The sequence below is a fragment of the Botryllus schlosseri genome, chromosome 3 (genome assembly GCF_051294905.1).
Source record: "Botryllus schlosseri isolate E-star chromosome 3, Bs_hap1, whole genome shotgun sequence".
Classification (NCBI taxonomy): domain Eukaryota; kingdom Metazoa; phylum Chordata; class Ascidiacea; order Stolidobranchia; family Styelidae; genus Botryllus; species Botryllus schlosseri.
This window is the reverse complement of record NC_137238.1, coordinates 31519916-31540740: the sequence shown is the minus strand read 5'-3', so window position 1 is coordinate 31540740 and position 20825 is coordinate 31519916. Positions and strand designations below refer to the sequence as shown.

General features: G+C 41.3%; 2 protein-coding genes across 2 annotated transcripts in view; one reads left to right on the top strand and one right to left on the bottom strand.

The window, feature by feature from the left end:
• The window catches only part of LOC145435012 (uncharacterized), a 544696-nt gene that overhangs the window by 153028 nt on the left and 370843 nt on the right, over positions 1-20825 (bottom strand). The gene's annotated exons all lie outside the window — the stretch shown is intronic.
• On the top strand, positions 3722-19686 carry LOC145436371 (uncharacterized). Its single transcript, XM_080313718.1, has 2 exons — positions 3722-4860; positions 5298-19686. The coding sequence occupies exon 2, from the start codon at positions 5759-5761 to the stop codon at positions 6797-6799; it is 1041 nt and encodes a 346-aa protein (XP_080169844.1). The 5' UTR covers positions 3722-4860; positions 5298-5758; the 3' UTR covers positions 6800-19686.

The following is a 20825-nucleotide window of genomic DNA, read 5'->3' as shown; positions in this document are numbered from 1 at the left end:
ATTCAAAGTAGTGATGGTGTGAACGTGATGTTCACGTTCGCGTTCAGTGTGTGAATCTCGGAAATTTAGAGGTTCACGTTCACAAACGAGCTTTGGAAGGTTTTGCACTGTGAACCTTTTTTATTTATATATATTACAATTTTAACATCATTATACCATATTTGGTTGAAGTTTATTGCATTTCAATTGCGGTCCATTCTATGCAAGTCGCTGGCAGCATAAAAAATCAATATTAAACGAGCATGCACCTTGACCATCTCAAAAATTTTACCTATACTTTGCTACAAATGTTTGCTTGAAATATCCAGCTGTCTGTTTGTGAGTATTTAGTGACGCTCTGCTGTGAGCTTGACCCGCAATCACACAACAGCAGGAGCTACATGTAGGTAGCCAGCGAATGATGCTTATTCAATATATCGATGGAATGGATATCGTTCTCTGATGTAAAACATCTAGCTGGCGTACGGGGTCCATCTCGATTTCTTATGATTATTGTATCACACAAACCAAATCCGTGCGATTGGGGTGTTGGCTACTGCTGTATAAATGGTTAATGGGGTAAAACCCGTTTACAGTCTGATAAATATCAACGTAGCAACACTCAGACGCCGAATACATTGTTCGGTCTGGCCCAGATCGTTAGGGCGTAAGCTTATATTACCTTGCATATCCTCGTCGAAATTGTTGACAAAGTGACGAAGGAGTATTGATTTTATGGGATTATTATATCATTTGATTGCTCCAGTTGATACATTTGGCGATGGTTAAAAATTCAGTATGTACATCAGCATTGTGGCATTATGTGGCCCGGGTCGTCGCTAAGTATCCCTTCACTGAAATGTAGGGTTGGAATTAGCAACATGGCGTCACGTGACGTCACGAGATTCACATTCGCGTCACACAGAACCTTTCAAAAAGGTTCGCGTTCACACGAACCTGAACCTTTCAGAGGTTCACACAATCCCTAATTCATAGTATTTTATCCGGAAATAGCAGCCCAATTATATGATGTGGACATTATCGGCATTGCCATGATTGGTTTCGTGGGCATGGTCAGTGGTCACAGCATGTACTTATTTATCAACCCGATGAATAATTTAGTTCGGTTTTAAATCGCATTGTTCTTGTCTGCATGCCCTATCTTCTACGGTGTTCTTTCATAATCCCAGAAAGATTCGCGTCACACATGAGGATCTGTGCCGCGAATTAGCGTGCCCTGGCACACAGGTTGGGAATCACTTAAGTAACGTGTTAAACAGATGCCGACAAGTGATTTTCGACGACAATTCGGGAATACAAGTGTCTCAAGCTTACAAGAATTATAGTGCTAAAGTACGTGTAACATCTTATTATTATTATCATTATTATTAATCATGTGGAAGATCGTATGCAATCGGTTATGACATATCGGGCGGCATGACTGCATTTCCTGACCAACGTTCGTAAAGCCTTTGGCGAGGACGGAAATAATTCCAATGAACAGGCATACACAAAAACACACTGCTGAATGTCGCGAATCAATAACGTGACTGTCACGAAAGTCTGGCTCACAAATTCTTGTGAGCACGGGAACGTGGCGATTATGGGCGCAAAAACAAATTAATTTAGAGGAGGAGAACATAGGTTTGCGCGTCTAATCGCGAGAAGATGAAGTGTTTGACGTATTTGGCAAATTGAATATGAAACTATAGAATGTAAACGTGGAATGGCAACGACCGAATTTGCAGCTTCGTTCCGCGACGCTGAAGCTTTACTCAGACTTATTTTACGGCAGCTACTGTCGGATTTCTGGAAATCCAAAAGTCGTCTTCCAGAGCGCAGAATTTACTGAATCTGGTCTTGATCGAAAGCTACTGTCACACTGACTCTGAAAATGTAAATGAAAATATGATCAGGCACTGTACCGCTTAGAATTCGCCTTCCAAGTCTGAAATATCGGCATTGTCCGAACAATCGAAGAGCCGCAATGGGTCATTGTTATGGTCATTGTTTTGCGGTCATCCGATTGTTCTGAACAATGCAGATTTTAGATGTTGAGGGTGATTTTTCATATAAGTACGGAGCCTGACCACATTTTGATTGATATCTTCGGTGTCAGTGTGACAGTAGCTTTCGATCAAGACCAGATTCAGTACATTCTTCGCTCTGGAAGACAACTTTTGGATTGCCAGAAATCCTGCAGTAACTGCCGTAAAATGAGTCTGAGTAAAGCTTCAGCGAAGCGCAACGAAGCTGCAAAATCAGCCGTTGCCATTCCACGTTTACATTCTATAATGAAACTGTATTATTTAGAAATGCTTCGCTACCCACCTGAAATAGCCTGGCGATCAACTGATGGGTCGCGATCCACCGGTCGGAAGGCACTGGCTTACTGGTTCAATAGATTTTATCCATCGTGTTTCTATCATAATTCGTTATGTAAACGGTTGTTTACTCATTTAGTTTTATACTGGTATATGGATTATGTGCGATGATTACGTAAATGGGCATTTTCCATTCTTGGTACAAGTGTGCTTTGACCGACGCAGTTCACTCGTTTAACTTTGAATCAGAAGGTCAACAACCCAATCATGGGACAGGTAATTATTTTAATATCCACTATAGCCTACCAGGATAGCCGGTCAAGACCTAATCAGATTTTCAATCCGAATTCATATACGTATCTCCCTGGAGATAACTTAGACACGATGAACCGAGTATGAAAACCGCCATGCCGGCTAAGGTCAAGTGACAATTGAGAATGTTAGGAGGGTATGTCGTCACTGTTCGCCACCTGTCTTTCGCGAGGACATTCTATTACGTAACATTTCTCTTCATATTTCACTTCATTGAGATAATGCTGTTTCATCAGTAATGGCAACGGCAAACTATTCTTTGTCAAGTAAAGTGCCGTTAAATAGGTCTCATGAACAAAAAACGCTAATGTCAATGAATGCGGTTGTATGGTTCGGCATTATTTTATGGCGTAATTTAGAAAGCGCATTCTTTGATACTAAATTGACGCAATCCGCATTTCCTCATATGCAGTTTACGTATTATTTCGGCAACATTCAAACATTCCAACACAGGAATTAGCCACACCAAGCGGCTGTTTTTACCGATTTACGAATCTCGCACACGTAAGTTGTGATGAGCTTTAGATTACAATAACCCAACGTATGTGATTTTAATCAAGCTTACTAATTTTTCCCAAAGTCTCTTTCAGCTTCAGCTAGTATGCACGACTTGTGCATCATATCGTAACAGCAGTTGGTGTTAGTAACGAGGAAGTACTCTGAAGCCGTTGTACAAAGAGAGTTGATTAAGGTCGGTTGCATACCAATGTGGCAATTGGCAATCAATGTATTCCACTAGTGTTGAAATGCGATCAAAATAAGTGGCAATGAGCCGTCAATCTTTGTAGGCCAGTCGATAATAGTCAGAACTCTTATCATATCTTATTGATGCAATGTAATTGTTTATTACACACGCGAGACGAAATAGTTATTCGATCAGTATACGTGCTGTTCAGTGTTCACTGTTCAGTACATCTCTACACATCATATACCGGTAACTGTTGTTATTGCCACTCGTACGCTTGAGCTCTTTGTTTAGGTGGGAGGAACGGGGGCGTGTTCGAAGCGACGGTCTGCTGTCAAGCCTGAGTACTAGAGCGATGGCGTAATGGGCATGGGCAACTATGGATATAAATTGGCGATATAGTTGGAGCCAATCATTTTAGAAATAGTTTAGCGATTACCTTGCTATTTTAAAGTAAGCACATTAAGTAGTAGCGGTTTAGAGTTTGTGAGGCAATGCAGAAGACTCGCAGATAGAATGGCAGATGAGACGCGATTTAGACCTATATGCTGTAGCAGTGTTTTTCAACGAAGGTCTTATTTAGTTGATTTTTCTGATGTGACGTTTTTGTCCCCAATTTTTGAAAATAGTCGAGTACGCAACTTGAAAACATAATCTATCAATCAATGACTTTTCTTCCGGCCATTTGGTAATGCATAAACTGTTCTTTCTTCACTATAGCGTGCAGATTTGTTTACCTAACCTTGGACTTGAAGTCCCAGATTTACGACACTGAGCGCACATGACAAACCGGCCAGGTTATATTTTAACTTATTGTTTGCTAGCAACATTGCACAAATAGAATGAAGTTTATAGCCGTTACGTTTACAAGATCTTTTTGGCGGGGTGAACAAATGGATTGCGCAACAGTACAGTACTAGGGGAACTTCCTTGTGTATATTAAGCTCGATGCATTTCATGCGTCTTATGTTAATTTGACATTAACCAAAAACCAGCGACTCATGCAATGTACACATTGATCGCAATCGATTCGAAGATCAGATGCTTACAGTTTAATTGCGCAGAACAGCCAAACTGCAGCGAGATAGACGCGATGTTCAACAAATCGCGAGTCCGATGTATTTTAGCTTGAAATTTAGTGACTACGCAGTAGATTTTGAAATGTACTTCATAAAATTGTGGCACGTCAAAGGTCCACTAGCTGCAATCTTATAACCCGACAGTTTTACGATGTCATGATGCATACTCTCGCATGATGTCTATAACTCATTAATTAAAAAAAATTATGCCCGGCACAAAAACAATTTTATTCAAATATTTGAAAATGTGATCTTTTTCCCGTGTCAAGCGTGAATAATACAATAGTAAATTACATTTCCACGATGTCTGTGGAATGCCTGTCTGCAAGGTCCCGTCAAATAAGGTCTACTTTGAACTTATACATTGAATATCCCTCCCTATTATTGATGCTGCGGCCCGCGGCATCACCAAAAACAAGGAATTGGCCCCCGAGCACATTTGAGTTTGAGACCACTGCTGTAGACTGTGAAGACTACATATGTGCAATTTGTGTAGGGTTACCATACGTCCTCTTTTAAGAGGATTTGTCCTATTTTTTGACTTTTTTGAAAGTGTCCTCGGAGGACGCCCTTTTGTCCTCTTTTTTGAGATTTTGTCCTCTTTTTTGAAAATTTAGGTCACATTTAGAGCAAAATGCGAGTGATATGCCGAAAATCAGCACATAGAAGTGACGCTCCGGCGGGTATTTCGGAGCGAAAAACGAAGATTTGAGCTCTGACCGAAAAGTTGACTTTTTTTTTATTTAGTCAACCACCTAGCAATGAGGAGAGAAAAACGGTATTTTGAGCTCTTTTTTTTAGTCAACCGATCACAAAGTGGGAAAAATTCACCGATTTTTGAGAATTCTTCTCCGGTTTCTGTCAAGTCTCAAATTTTTGAAAAAGTGTCCTCTTTTTAGATTTCCAAAATATGGTAAGCCAAAATTTGTGCATATATCAAAAGCGAGGCTCATCGATCGTACCTGTAGCATTTCTGCGACAAATCATTTTCTTATTCTTTGCGACTGATGTATGTTATGGTGTCCTATAAACAGAAGCTTATAGTCCTATGTCTGCCATGCGTATGCACTTGAGATAGACAGCACTGTACAAATATAGAATTGCGATACGTAAAGTATATGGCGCATGGCGCATATCGCACGTCATAAAATATACTTGTGTAGATCATATACGTCTTTATTGCTCAAGTTTTATGTTACATGGTTTAACAGCATGGCGATGCATACTTTGCTTAGTACCACGAAGACGCAGATAGAAATTTGTGCGAAATCGCAGTGTTATTACAACACTGTTTCTCTTTTCTAATGTCTACAGCGTATCTGATTTAGTTTACCCATTGAAATATTTTCGTTGGCGTGCTATCTTCAAAAATCATTATCATGGTTGAGACATCGCAGCCAACATCAACAGGCAAAACCATGAAATCAAGTCAAGTACCTTTCCACTTGGGAATCACGAATTGCGTGATAGGAGTGATAAGTATTGTCGTGTCTTCAGTGGCCATGTCCTTACCATCAAACATTTTTCATGGAGACTGGGCCTACAACATCGTGGCGGCCGGGGAGGGAATATGGTGCGGAATATTTTTGATTCTTACCGGCATTCTAGGAATATTAACGAAAGTGAAGCCGTCCGAGCCTTTATACATAGCCAGCGGGGTGTTGGGAATATTGGCGGCGATAATCAGTTTTGTCGGATTCGGACTCTCCGCGTTGGGAGTCCTGGCGTATACCTACGTCTTATGGAACGTTCCCTTGATCAGCTTGTACGCTGTGGTCGGTACGATGTGCCTGTCCGCCGTCCCCATATGCATCGTACAGACTGTGTTTTCGTTTCGTGACAAGCACCTCAGTTCGGGTGATGGTAAAGCCACTTTTGTACACAACGGACCGGATGGCACGTCCACCGTACACGTATTTACGGAAGAAAAGTCACGCACATACACTAATCCCTATGGTGACTACTTTCTTGCGCTGGGCGTCGCTGAAGTAGCGCTTGGATTCGTTATACTGTGTCTAGAATCAGCGGCGTTGTCGCACACGAGAAGCGTGCAAGACATTGTTGACAAATCATGGTTAGCCTTCGGCTACACAGGAATCGGAATATGGGGCGGGTTATATATTTGCGCGTCTGGTGCGCTCGGAGTGCTCTACAAATTCCGACCTTCCGTGACTGTTATCAACGCGAATTTGGCGATGTGCATGCTGTCAGCGACTACATCCATTCTCATCGTTGTGATATCTGGACTGGCTGCGATCACGACAGAGCGTCGACTGATTGAACTGCGCATAGCTTTGGCCGCGCTCGGATTTATAGCCGCGATTGTCAGTGTGGTTCACAGCGCGTTGTGCTGCGGGGGCGTTTGTCAAAGGCAGACAGCGGGTAAAGGAAACACTGATGTGGCCACGGGGGCTGTTTGATTTCGCGACGAATCGGGATCCGCCTTAGCGGGAAAGAGTTTTATTGCCGTCTGTCTTGAAAAGACGTGTACAACTAGAACAATTAGACTAAATAGAGAAAAACGCCGGTGATCTAAGTCTAATTTTATTTGTCGTGTGTCACTACGCTCTAATTTAATATCTGGTTTTCCTGAAAATGCTTCAAGGCTGTCGTATAGTGCGAAACGAACCAAGCTTGATCAACAGACATTCGCCATTCTCATGGTTATGATGGTGAACTTTGATTTTTGTTCTATTACTTCAGAATTTAGTTCAATATCCAAGGTTTTTGCCATTTCGGTTATCCTAATTCAAATCTAATTTGGAAAAATGACATTTTGTGTACTGAAATTTTACGCTTCTTTCCGATAAGACTTAATTTATCAACGAGAATGACAGTTTCAATACTAGTATCGCCTTCGAAAGGCATACTGTGTGACGACATACGAAATGATCGCTGATTTAGTTGCAGTGACAATATCTTGTTTGCTATCGAATGGAAATCTCATATTTTAGCTTTCGAAATGTGTCCGGTGTATATCGAGTGATACTAAATTCGACACGGAATAGAATCATACAGGGACTCGATTTCGCCAGTAGCAACGATAAAGTCGAGAACTTGCCTTTCGCATTTTTATTTTAAGCACATGCTTTTTATTTTCGTACCGAAACCGTATCAATATACCCGCATTCTAGTGTTTGCAATTCTTGCGAGTACTGTTTTCATTTTATTTTTCGTTTGATCTGTCTGTGGATGTTGCCACTTTATAATTCGATGTTACTGTCGTTAACTTTCTGTAACTATAACACCATATTATTATTTTGCATTATGTTTCTAATTTGAGTCGTCCTGTGATGTGACTGTGATACCAGACACCAAATTTTACAAATGTTTTATGCATGCTGCTATGCATAATGTAATATAAGCATATGTGGTAACTCTCGTAATAGTGCTGGGGCGGGCAACTTCTCTATAGTCGGGGGCCTGATATGAGATAATTAAGCAGGCTGCTTGACGGACCGGATTCCTGAATCTATACGTTGATCGCGGACTACTTACTCAAGATATCTATCTTTTAGACTACTTCAATACTTGAACTTTTTAAAACAAAGTAATTAAATTTTACGATTTGGATTTAGTGACGTAGAACGTAATTTTGAGATATGCTTGTATTAGTTTTATGAGGGGAATTGTCATGCCTGTTTAGTAGGGCTGTTCAAAAATATATTTTATTCCCGGATTGCAGCCATTAACTAATTAAATTGTCAGGACACCCTAAAAAACGCTGCACACCAAATTTGACTCAATTCGATAACAAGTATCTGACGCCGCAGAGTCATTTAAAATTTTTAATTTATTAGGTAAAATTTAAAAGTGATTTTGCGCGTTTATGTTGCTACAGCAGTGTCATATTCATTTGCGGCATAACGTACGTGTATTATTTACAAGCATGTTGGATAGCGGAGTCGCTGGAAACAAAATGACCGACTGCTGCTGCAAATCTGAATACAGTAGATTGGCCCAGCGTGCGAAAATTACCAGCATACACAGTACACGCACATCACAATAATACCGATCGGTATAGAGTTGCATTTGAAACAAATGGTTGTTTAAAACTCTGTTTCAAACATGGCTCACCAACACGCGACCCGCGAGGTCATATTTTGCTGCCCGCGCCTTAATTAGAGATTTCAGAAAAAAGCCAAGAAAACCATTTTGAAATGTTGAAATTGACCACAGTTTCAACATATTGTTGTTGTTTAAAATAAGTAATTCTGCTGTGCCCCACATCACTATTCGTCACTATAGCTAGAACAGCTTTGGCGATGGCAACAGCATTCCATCAAGGGAGAATCAGCTGATATGAATAGGCATATTGCCTTGACATGCAATGGCCCAAACTCAGCCAAGACGAGAGACGCTAAGAAAACGGCTTAGTGAAGTGGTTCTCAAACTGGAGAGCTCGCCTCCTTGTGGAGGCGTGAAAGCATCTGAAGGGGGCGCAGAGCTGCGATCAACTGATAATTTTTCGCGCTCCGCGCGATTTACCTCCAATTCATATTGTATTGCTATATGTATAGTCTGGAATTCATATCAAAAAGTTCTCTCATCAACAGGGATAACCTTCCATGCCATTAAACCAGGGCCGGCCAACCCGTGGCCCGCGAGAAGGTTTTGAGTGGCCCGCGAGGTCATTTCAGAAATTTCTAATATCAAAAATGGATTGCACAGATTGTGAACTTGCAAGGCCAACCAAAAATTTGATTAGTTTGGCCGCAACACTTGAGATGTGATGACTAAAATATCAGTTCCGACGCATTGACAGATCCATCAGCCAGTCACATATTGGTATATCTTCGTACACTACAGAATAATTTGCGATAGATTTATTAAAAGTAAAAAATTTCTGCAAGCTTAGCGCAACATGTTGTCACTCGATTCCTTGTTTTTAATATTGTTGCCCTTTTTGTGAAAATGGAAGAACGCCTGATGTATCAGATTGAGTCTAACTATGTTCGCGAGACAAATGCGACCTTGCGTTTGCGCTCGCAGTAAGATCGTTGACTATGAAACCTAGGCTCGGAATGATTGACGCATGTTGGTCGCAGCTTTCGATATCGATATGTCCATGCGCCGAATAGCCCAGTCCTAGCAAACTTAGCCCAGCGATATACGGCAGGCCCGCAATATAGTCAAGTGACAATATTATTGACCTATAAACTTCAAAAAATTTTCGCGCTTCGCGCGGTAAGTGGCCCGCGCAATATTTCGTCAATCGAATGTGGCCCTTTGGCTGAAAAGGTTGGCCAGCCCTGCATTAAACTATGCATTGTGATTGTTAGCATTCTTGTTGCAATTTGCGATATGACGATAAGGGGGGAGGCTTCAAAAAAGTTTGGGAACCACTGGCTTAGGGAGATCAAGCTCTACCTGGAGATGGTCTTTCAGCTAGTAACGTATCTCGCTACCGTAATATCGATTCATTAGTCGCTGAAAAGCGTTTCCAGGTATCGTGCACAGCTCAGAGTTCAAATTAAAATGAAATTGATGAAAATGATCTTTCGTTGTATTTGTATTTCTTTAATAAAATATTACATATTTTTGGTCACCATGCCCATCGCCTATATTAGGTGGCACAGCGTTTACTGACGTAGAGTTTTAAAACGTGGTTGCCTATTTTATATCGATATCGAGTTCATGCGGCCCGCGGCCGCTACAAAATTTGAAAAGTGGTCGCGAACCGTTTTGAGTTGGCGACGCATGGTTTAAAGCATGTCCCAAACAGTGTTTTAAATAAACGCTCTTTTGAAATAAATTGTATTTTTTATGCCATATTCGTGTAAATACTTTCCAAAAACATGGTGTATGAGCCCATACGGACGACGATTACCACCCGATATAGCCGACTTATACCATATGACAGTGCTTTTCAACCTGTGTGACGGTTCGCACTTGTGCGAATGAAAAACCTGCAGTGCGAATGACGAAGGTGGTGCGAATAGTGCGAATGAAATACCGGGTCAAGTGCAAATGAAAATCGTGAATAATTGGTAATAATTCAAATACCCTTAATAGGAAATTTAAGGTCATTGTAAGTTTTGTAGTGGCGACGCAATTGCAAAAACTTGTTAACGCACCACTGATCGTAGCTCTCACAAGTCGTAGTTAATTAATATTTTCGCACTATAATTATTACGTAGCCAAAAGCCTGGTTTGGAAGCTGGCGTGTAGTGGCAGACATACAGTATATTAGCCCGTCTGAGCCTGCGACAGGCTGAAATAATGACGTCAAACTAAGTCTCTGCTTTCTTTCACTAAACAATTATCATTTTTTCGTACTAACTGTTCGATTAGCGCGATACACGAGGATAGTAGTAATTATCATCATTACACAGTAACATTTGCAAGTTACTGTAACGCAAAATTTCACCCCTTCAAGAGTTGAAGGTATGGACCACATAGGGTATATAATTTTGGGTCGACACGGTGCAAGAGCTCTCTGTTAATATGTGTGTAATATTTGTAAAATTTATTGCAAAAAATCCTGTGATAGTTTTTACATATCCATGGTCAGTGGTCACTGCAGTGGGTAATGTAGCCAATAAGCGAGATACGCAGAAAATATGGCTTTATCATGAGAATTCATGATAAGATTTGACTGGTTTTTCTGGAAAACATCGTCGAAGACCAATGAGATGAACTGGTGTAGGCCGTAGGGGTGTGCAACGAGCGAGCTCAGGCCTTTGATACGCATTCATTTCGAGGCCAATTCCTTTTGCATCGGGGCACATGAAGACGTAAAGTTTTGCCCAACAAACCGCTGATAAATTGCGATGCCAAAAACATAAGCGGCGATAAAACCTTGGTCTGAAATGACCGATGCTGGATTGTCTAACCTTTCGATATGGATATGCTCCGTTGACGGCACGGAATAGTCCCGTTCTTGCAATCTTAGTAGACAGTAGTACAACTGTGACACGCACAGCAGTTTAATTTGCGCTAATTTGAAATCGCGTGCGTGAGACATGTTTTGTGGAGCGCTGTGTTGGGTAAAATTGTGGTGTGCGCGTTCTGTATGTCATATATGTCCGTAAAATCGCAGCATACAACTGTAATATTAAAAATGAATTCCTTTTCATGGGTGAGGCTCGGGTCGCGAGATGCCACAAAACCTCAGGTTTTGTTGGTAGTCTAAAAGCTGCTTTACCGTTAATGAACAGTTATGAAGACTCAAGTTAGATTGAGCTAAAGAGCAGAACACACAGTATCGCGAGTTTATTTGCTCTTCTCACATACTCGCGAGTCAGAAGCTGGAGCAACCTATCATTAGGTAGCGAGCTCTACTCTCCGTGATATAAGGCAAAAGCATCAACACAAACATGTGGGTTTTTAACCCTTTCGGCAAACTGGAGCCTCCGCGACCTTTGTATCAGCTCTCAAAAACGATTTCTGACAGCAAGCATTTTTCACTCGCAAAAAATACGCTGCGTTTTGGATAGGAGTGCAGAAGAGATTTTAAGGTCTTGTAATCCAAGCCGAGAAGGGTTTGGGTAAAATAGTTGAGATCAAAACGAGCGAAAAAAAATGCCTTTTTAATGAGACACTCGATAGTTTAAGCCAATATTGCACATCAGAACAAAATTGTAGCTTGTTTTTCTATAAAAATTTTCGATTAGTTTGTGCTAATGAAATTTATTTTACCAAAAAAGTGCGAATGGAGCTCAAAAAGGTTGAAAAGCACTGTCATATGGAATGGTTGGAACTTTCGAAATAGTCGGTTCAACAGATATAGTACGTAGATATAGATCAATGGTACCGAATAAATGTTCTGATGATTATGACCGCCGACCGCAAAAATGCTGCATGACCATTTAGTCCATGTTAAAGATATTATTGGTCCGTATATGACAGGACTTGGAAGGACCTATATTTACCCTATATTTCCAATTGTGAATATAAATCAATTATGACTTCACAATTGAATATGCGTGACGTCATGGCTTAGAAAAAATAAAGGACATGTTTCCAACAAGGACCTTGTTCTAAACATATTTGTTCTAAACATATTTTTGTTTTATACGCAACCCTACCTATAGGTAGGCTATATCTGAGCATATCATAAGGCAGACCTGGTCAAAGTGCGGCCCGAGGAGCTATTCTGTGCGTCCCGCGAAAGGTTGCTTGGAATTCAAAACATAAAACCTGCTTTTGAATGTTGATGCGTGAACTTAAAAAGGAAATTCGCGCGAAATTTTTCACTATCATAAATGGAGGCGTGTCTAAAAAAGTTTGAGAACTGCTGAACCAGTGGGAAATAAGCAAATGCAGCCATCGCATTAAATAAATTGACGTTCGCTGTTTACTGTTTGCTGTTATTTCATTATGTCGTTCTTCTTGTGACTGGTGGTGAAAAAACAATTCCATGTATCCCATCAACCCTGGCTGATCGTGCTATTACGCCTTGCATAGGTCAAATACGTCATTATGACGTCATAAATCACGGAAACATTTTAACCGCCTTCAGCGTGCGTAACTTATGTAGGTGGTACGCGAGCACTGCATAACACCGCGAAATGGTACGTGGGTGAAAAAAGGTTGGCGACCACTGAGTCCTCATATCTATCATCCATGAAGGATGAGCGGGCATGTCAAATAATGAAAGCCGAAAGCGGAAATTCGAAGAGTGTTTGGAGCACTAAATATTTGTTTACCGGAGTCAGATGTAAACCCGCCCTTTCAGTTTGTGCCGAGCAGGACGCGGAGATTAAGGATTTAAGTTAAAGTCGGTCTTAACGATAGCATACCATCGTTACTTAGAAGTACCAAGCCCCGCATGCAGTGTATTCAGTTCAGTTCGGTTTATTAGCAATTTTTATCAGTTCAATACAGCACAAAAATGCGATGCAATGAAAAGATAGGAAGGTGTCGAAACGACTTGTTGTAGTAGTGTTAGGAATCAGACACCCACCTTGGCCTAGGCCAGTGGCTGGCGACTTCTCGAGTCAGCGAGCCAGATATAATAGGCTTACCATATTTTGGAAATCTAAAAAGAGGACACTTTTTCAGAAATTGGAGACTTGCCAATTAAAAGAGGACGTATGGTAAGGTAACCCTAAGATATAGGAAATTAGGTACTTGGCGGGCCGGATTGCTGAATCGATACATTATTTGCTCTTTTATCCACGTATACCAGGAATGTATCGTATTTAATGAATGAATTCCAACGACAGCAATTTCACTTCCAAGACATTTCTCGCCGATTATCACGAATACAATGTGGATTTGAGAACAGCATTGCCATTCAGGCACCGCCATGTCATCTCCCTGATCAATCAACAAACGGTGCAATCCTTAAGTAAGGTATCAAGACATTCGATAGCCCGGTACCCCAAAGTTACCAAGATATCAATTCATTCGGGCTGAGAACATCGTAACTGCCAATAATGCAATTCTTCTCGCTTCGACAAACGTACGCGTAAGATCCACTCTCGCACGCTGCGCACACATGTATCGTATATAATAACATACTGTCATTAAAATTCGACGTATATAGTAAGCAAGAAGTGGAGAATCTCTGCAGACTGCCGCCGCGGGCCACATTATCTGGAAGAACGAGAAACTGTCCGCGGGCCTAGTCGATGTAACGAGGAGACAATGAGGCATGCACACTGAAATTCCATTGGAATAAGGATTTAAAGAGTATCAGAAGTGCCCAGGCTGGCATGCAACATCTGAGGCTGTAGGACAGGCCACGCTTCGGTGATGATTTAGTGTCTAGGGACTGAATATGACTATTCCAGGATATGTCAGAGACCAGTAAAATTGGCGGCATAGTTTGGAGCCAATCATTCTAGAAAGGATATAGCGAATGACATGGTATTTTGGAGTGTATGCCTTGATTAGTTGCCGTTTAGGGTTTGTGTGGTCATGCAGAAGACTCGCAGATGGAATGACAGGTGTGACTTGATTTAGGCGTATATACGATGTAGCAGCGCTTTTCAATTAGGGTAATACCAATTCGACTTTTCTGATGTCACGTTTTTAATGTAGTCGAGTACGCAACCTAAAAACATCTATCAATCAATGAATTTTCTTCCGGGCACTTCGTAATGCATCAACTGTTCTTTCTTCACTATTATGCGCATATTTATTTACCTAACGCTTGGTCTTCCAGTCCCATGTTTAAGACACTGAGCTTGGTTAGCCATAGCGCACAAAAACCTGCCGGATCATATTCAAACTTATTGGTTGCTAGCAACATTGCACAAATGGAATTGAGGTAATTGCCGTCACGTTTTCAAGTGATTTTTTCCGGGTTGAACAAATCTAATGCGCAACATTAAAGTCTTGCGAATCTTCCTCGTGTATATTTTTCATACAACATGCATGCACAGTTGCACACTGTATAATGCACGCTGGAAAGTTAGGCCTTGAACTATGTAGGTGTTTGGATTACGACATGTCATGTAATCATGAATTATTAACCTCTGCATGTTGGTAATTAAATGTTAAAATAGTGAACGTGAGTCAACCGTAAGGATTACATTAACTTTTAGGAGGGATTTGCTTCAATTCTGTGGAGATCATTGTATGCTAGCGAAACAAAACAAGGTAGGCTATTCATCGTTGCAACATTATTCGACAATGTTAGAGACATCTCATGCTAAATTTGTTATGATTGCATTGATCGCAATGGCGGCATGATTTGAGAACTTGCGACACCGGAAATGATGACACTACGCACGACAAACCTCATAGTTCTATATTACGCGCGGTGTATTTCATGCTTCTATGTTAATTTGACATTAACCAAAAACCAGCGACTCGCGAAATGTACACATTGATCGGAATCGATTCGAAGATCAGAAGCTTACAGGTTAAATGCGCAGTACAACCAAACTGCAGTGAGATATATAGGCGTTTAACAAATCACGATTCTGATGTATTTTAGTTTGAAGTTTAGTGACTACGCAGGCTGGTGATGTCGATCGTGTATCATGTATTTTATGCTGTCTAAACTGTAGACTGTGAATACTTTCTACATGCATGTGCATTGTGCATATACTATACATCATAAGCGGGTTCCATTGATCGTACCTATATCATTTTTACGACTAATCATTTTCTTATTCTCCGCGACTGATGTATGGTATGGTGTCCTATTTACAGTACTTCTGTCTGCCCGGTTTGTACACTTGAGGTAGACAGCACTACATAGAAATACGATACGTAAAGAATATGGCGCATATGGGACAGCACATCGGACATCATAGAACATAGTTATGTAGACCATACAGGTGTATATTGCACAAGTTTTATGTAACATGGTTTACAAGCATGGCGATGCAAACTTTGCTTGGTACTACGAGGAGGCAGCTAGAAATTTGTGTGAAATCATTGTGTTATAACACTGTTTCCTTTTCCAATATCTGCAGCGTATCTGACTTAGGTTACACATTAAAATATTTTTGTTGTGGAGATATCCTCAAAAATCACAATCATGGTTGAGACATCGCAACCGACATCAACAGGCAAAACCATGAAACCAAGTCTAGTGCCTTTCCATTTGGGAATCACGAATTGCGTGCTAGGAGTGATCGGTATTGTCGTATCGTCGGTGGCCATGTCCTTGCCATCAGGCATATTTCACGGAGAATGGGCCTACAACATCGTAGCGGCCGGCGAGGGAATTTGGTGTGGAATGTTTATGATCGTCACCGGCATTCTGGGGATATTAACAAAAGTGAAGCCCTCCGAGCCTTTATACATAGCCAGCGGGGTGGTGGGAATATTGGCGGCGATAATCAGTCTTGTCGGATTCGGACTGTCTGCGTTAGGAGTCCTGGCGTACACCTACGTCTTATGGAACGCTACGTTGATCAGCTTGTATGCTGTGGTCGGTACGATGTGCTTGTCCGCTATACCAATATGCATTGTACAGACTGTGTTTTCGATTCGTGACAAGCACCTCAGTTCGGGTGATGGTAAAGCCACTTTTGTACGTAACGGACCTGACGGCACGTCCACTGTACATGCATTTACGGAGGAAAAATCACGCACATACGCTAATCCCTATGGTGACTACTTCCTTGCGCTGGGTGTCGCTGAAGTAGCGCTTGGATTCGTTATGCTGTGTCTAGAATCAGCGGCGTTGTCGCACACGAGAAGCGTGCAAGACATTGTTCACGAATCATGGTTAGCCTTCGGCTACACAGGCATCGGAATATGGGGCGGGCTATATATTTGCGCGTCTGGTGCGCTCGGAGTGCTCTACAAATTCCGCCCTTCCGTGACTGTTATCAACGCGAATTTGGCGATGTGCATGCTGTCAGCGACCACTTCCATTCTTATCGTTGTGATTTCCGGACTGGCTGCTATCACGACTGAGCGGCGGCTGATTGAACTGCGCATAGCTTTGGCCGCGCTGGGATTTATAGCCGTGATTGTCAATGTGGTGCACAGCGCGTTTTGCTGCGGGGGCGTTTGTCAAGGGCAGAAAGTCGAAAGAGGGAATACCGTTGTGGCCACGGCGGCTGTGTGATTTCGCGCCGAATTGGGATGCGCCTTTACTGGCAAGAGTTTCAATTCAATCTGTCTTCACTAGACTTGAACAACTGGATAGTTCCTGTTATCCAATTAGACTGATTAGATCGAAATGCCAGTAATCTAAGTCTTGGCGGATGTTTCTATGCTGTTGTTGTTTGTGGGATTCATGGTCATTTACATTTCACACCCGTTCAATTTTTTTCAATTTTATTCCGTAGCTGCCGACTTGTAGCACGGCCCACTCCTTGGATTTTTATAAGACACAGCTTACACGGATTAGAAGGCGCGGAGAAGCCTAGATAAACCTCCAACACTTACTTAGGAACTCTATAGTCACATGCAACTCGCAACCCATTGGTGTTATAGCTGTGGATTACACCACTACGCTATTTCGCCACCTGGGAGTTTCTATGCTCTAATTTAGTATCTGGTTTTCCTGAATACGCTTCAAGGCAACTTTATAGTGCGAAACTAATCCAGCTTGATTAACAGTCATTTTCATACTGATGGTGAGGAACTCTGACTTGATATGACCTATACTTGATTTTTGTTTCAATAGTTTTAATTCGGATTTTAATTTTTCGCGAATTCGGTAATTCTAATTCTAACTCTAATCTAATTTGAAAATAAAAGAAAATGTTATAATCTGATGTGAATCCGGTGACCTGTGGTGTGCCCCAGGGCTCAGTACTTGGACCGGTCCTTTTCACCTTATATGTCAACGACATTTTTGAAACCTCCTTATTGAACACCACACTGTTCGCTGATGATACTCACCTCCTCTCTTCCGCATCTTCGACGGCAGAGCTAGATGCCCTGACTGGTGACCAAATGCCCAAAGTCCATGAGTGGACGGCCCAGAACAACATTTGCATAAACGCCTCGAAATCGCAATTGCTGACAGTAAATTCAAAAAATAACCTAACCGTTAAGATCGCTGGTCAGCCCGTTTCCAACACAGATAATGCCAAATATCTCGGAGTTTTACTGGACTCGAACATGTCCTGGAAGAGTCATATTCAGTCCCTAGAAACTAAATTATCACCGAAGTGCGGCCTGTTCTACAGCCTTAGGCGCTTCATGCCAGCATGGGTTCTTCTGATACTCTTTAAATCCTTAATCCAATCGAAGTTACATTATGGCATCCTCTGTTGGGGGGCTGCCAGTAAAACTGCACTCAAGCCACTGCAGAAACTACAGCATAAAGTACTCCGAATCATAGCTAGGGCCCCGAAGGGGCCTGGCTGCCCATCCAATAAGTCGCTGCTGAAGAGATTCGGCGTCCTAAACATAGAAGATATGCGGAAACTAGAAATCGCCAAGTTTATGTATCAGTTTCACTGCGGTCGTTGCCCCGAATATTTCAATGACTTCTTTACCTCTGAATCAAAAGCGCACAAGTACAACACACGCGCGTCCACGTCGTCCAAATATCATATGATCGACCGAAAAGATCATCGCTCCATCAAATATGCCGGACCTGTTGTGTGGAACAGTATCCCGCCGGCCATCCGACAGTCGACGAGCATGTCCACATTCAAGTCGAAATACAAGCAATTACTACTAAATAAATACAGTCCATCCTCAAGATTACCGGACCACGACTGACCTATCGATCTCGCTTCCCATGACATGCCGCCCTATTTCTTGTCGCATTCTTTTTCTATACTATCTTCTTTACTTTCATTCAGTGTGCATGCCTCCTCTTTACATCGCCTAGGCCAAGGTGGGTGTCAGATTCCATAGCCTACTCCTTGTCGCTTCGACATCTTCCTGTCTTTTCATTGTATCGCATTTTTGTGGTGTATTGAACTGATAAAATTGCTAATAAACCAATGATGATGATGATGATGATGTGTACTGATGATCCGCATTTTAAGCTTTGTAACATTTCGATCAACTTCAACACAGGCGTGGCGGTAGATTTGCAATCCTTATGACCGCTCTCGTCAGAGAACAATAATTGGAGTACTTGAATCCGAGCCGAGCATTTTCATTCAATCTTTTCGAGTATCGAATTTATAAGCCTTTTGCGACTAAGAATTATTGTTTCGATACAATTCCTTCTCATCACTGAGAACGGGTGATCCAAAAATGTGATTTTCTCAAGAACTAAAGCATTACGCTTCTTTCCGCTAGAGTTAATTTATGAACGAGAATTATGGTTTCGTTACTATTTATCCACTCTGAAAGGCAGTAAACTTAGATCTGTCCTGCATATAGTAAAGCAACGCACGTCAGTGGAAATGACATACCTGCGAGATCGTGATCCACCCAAAGCATTGTAACAAAATGAAATGGATTAGGTATGGCTGAAAAAATTCAAAACATTTTTAATGGAATATTGCCCTGTAGTATAGTAATTAACCTGCGACGTTGTCTGGGTCAAGTGATAGTCACGGTATAGTCACATACGAAATAATCGCTGATCAAGTTGAGCTGACAATATCTTATTTGCAGTCGAATGGAAAGCTCGTATTTTAGCTTCCGAAATGTTCCCGATGTCTGTCGCGTGGTACTGAACTCCACTCGGAATAGAATCAGGGTACTCGAGTCCACCCAGTAGCAATGACGAAGCCGAGCACTTGCCTTTCGCATTTTGTTTTAAACACGTCCCCTTTATTTTTGTACCGAAATCGCAATACATATGGGTACATACTCACGTCTGTAATTTTAACTAGTAATGACTGTTTTCATATTATTTTTCGTTGGATTTGCATGTTTAGCCTACATTGCCGTCTTATAATTCGTTGTGCGTTTTGCACGCGATGTTACTGTCGTTACCTTTCTGTAACTATAACACGACATTATCAGATTTCAATATGTTTCAAGTTTGACTCGTCCCGTGATGTGACTGTGATAGCTAGAAACCAGATTATATAGATGTCTGATAGGTACCGTTACGGCTGTACACAACCTAATACGCACAATTCTGGTTACTGGTTATGGTGTGATGAATGATGCCCATCAACCACAGTGATGAGAGAAAGGCTGTGAAAATGTATTCACTTTTAATGTGTCCAGGTGGTGCAGGAGAAAAAATGAATTAAAAAGTCAAATATTAGCTAAGCATCGAGAGGTATCTTAGGGCGTAGTTCAAGTCAAAGGCTAGATAGCTACATATAACATTTTGATCTGCCTACACAATTCACCGCGCACATTTTGCAGAGTAGGTTAGTAACGACGTACTTCTACTTGTTGAGACTACTTTAGTAGGTTTGGCGTATACTTTACTTTCACTACTTACTAAATATGTTGATTTTGTGAGAACACTTAGATACTTGTACCATTTAGAACAATGTAATTACATTTTAAAATTTTAATTTACTGACGTGGAAAGTAGTTTTGAGATATGTTTGTATCAGTTTTTTGAGTGTCATTCTTGCAGCCATCGCCGTATCCTGTATTTTAGAAAATTCCACCGGTTTCTGTTGTGAATGTTTGTTTTTCGCTATTTTTTAAGATGCCTCATCCAATTTCAGGGGTGGCCTGTCACCAACTGACAAAAGTATTCACACTAATTACTTGAGTACTTATCCCACCTTCATTCTGTACTTCCGCTTGAAGCAGTATTTACCTGTCCTGTACATAGCGACTTCTATACTTGGTTTTGAGTGGAAATTTTGTTGAGAAGCAATGTTGATTGTTGACACACGACTCCCCTACTAGAGCTGTTTTGTTCAACCTTTTTGAGTGTTGACAGCCCTGAAAGTGGTTATAACGAACTCATCAACTTATGGACTCAAGAAGGTACTTAAAAGCATTGAACCATATGGATTTTGCGCGCTAACGTTGCTACAACAGTAACATATTCTCTTGCGGCAGAAGGTACGTATATAATTTATGAAGACATTGGAGAGCGGATTTGCACGAAACAAAATGACAGATTGCTGCTGCAAAGCTGAATACGTAGATTCTAGCATACACAATTACACACGCATCACAATAATAGTCTACCTA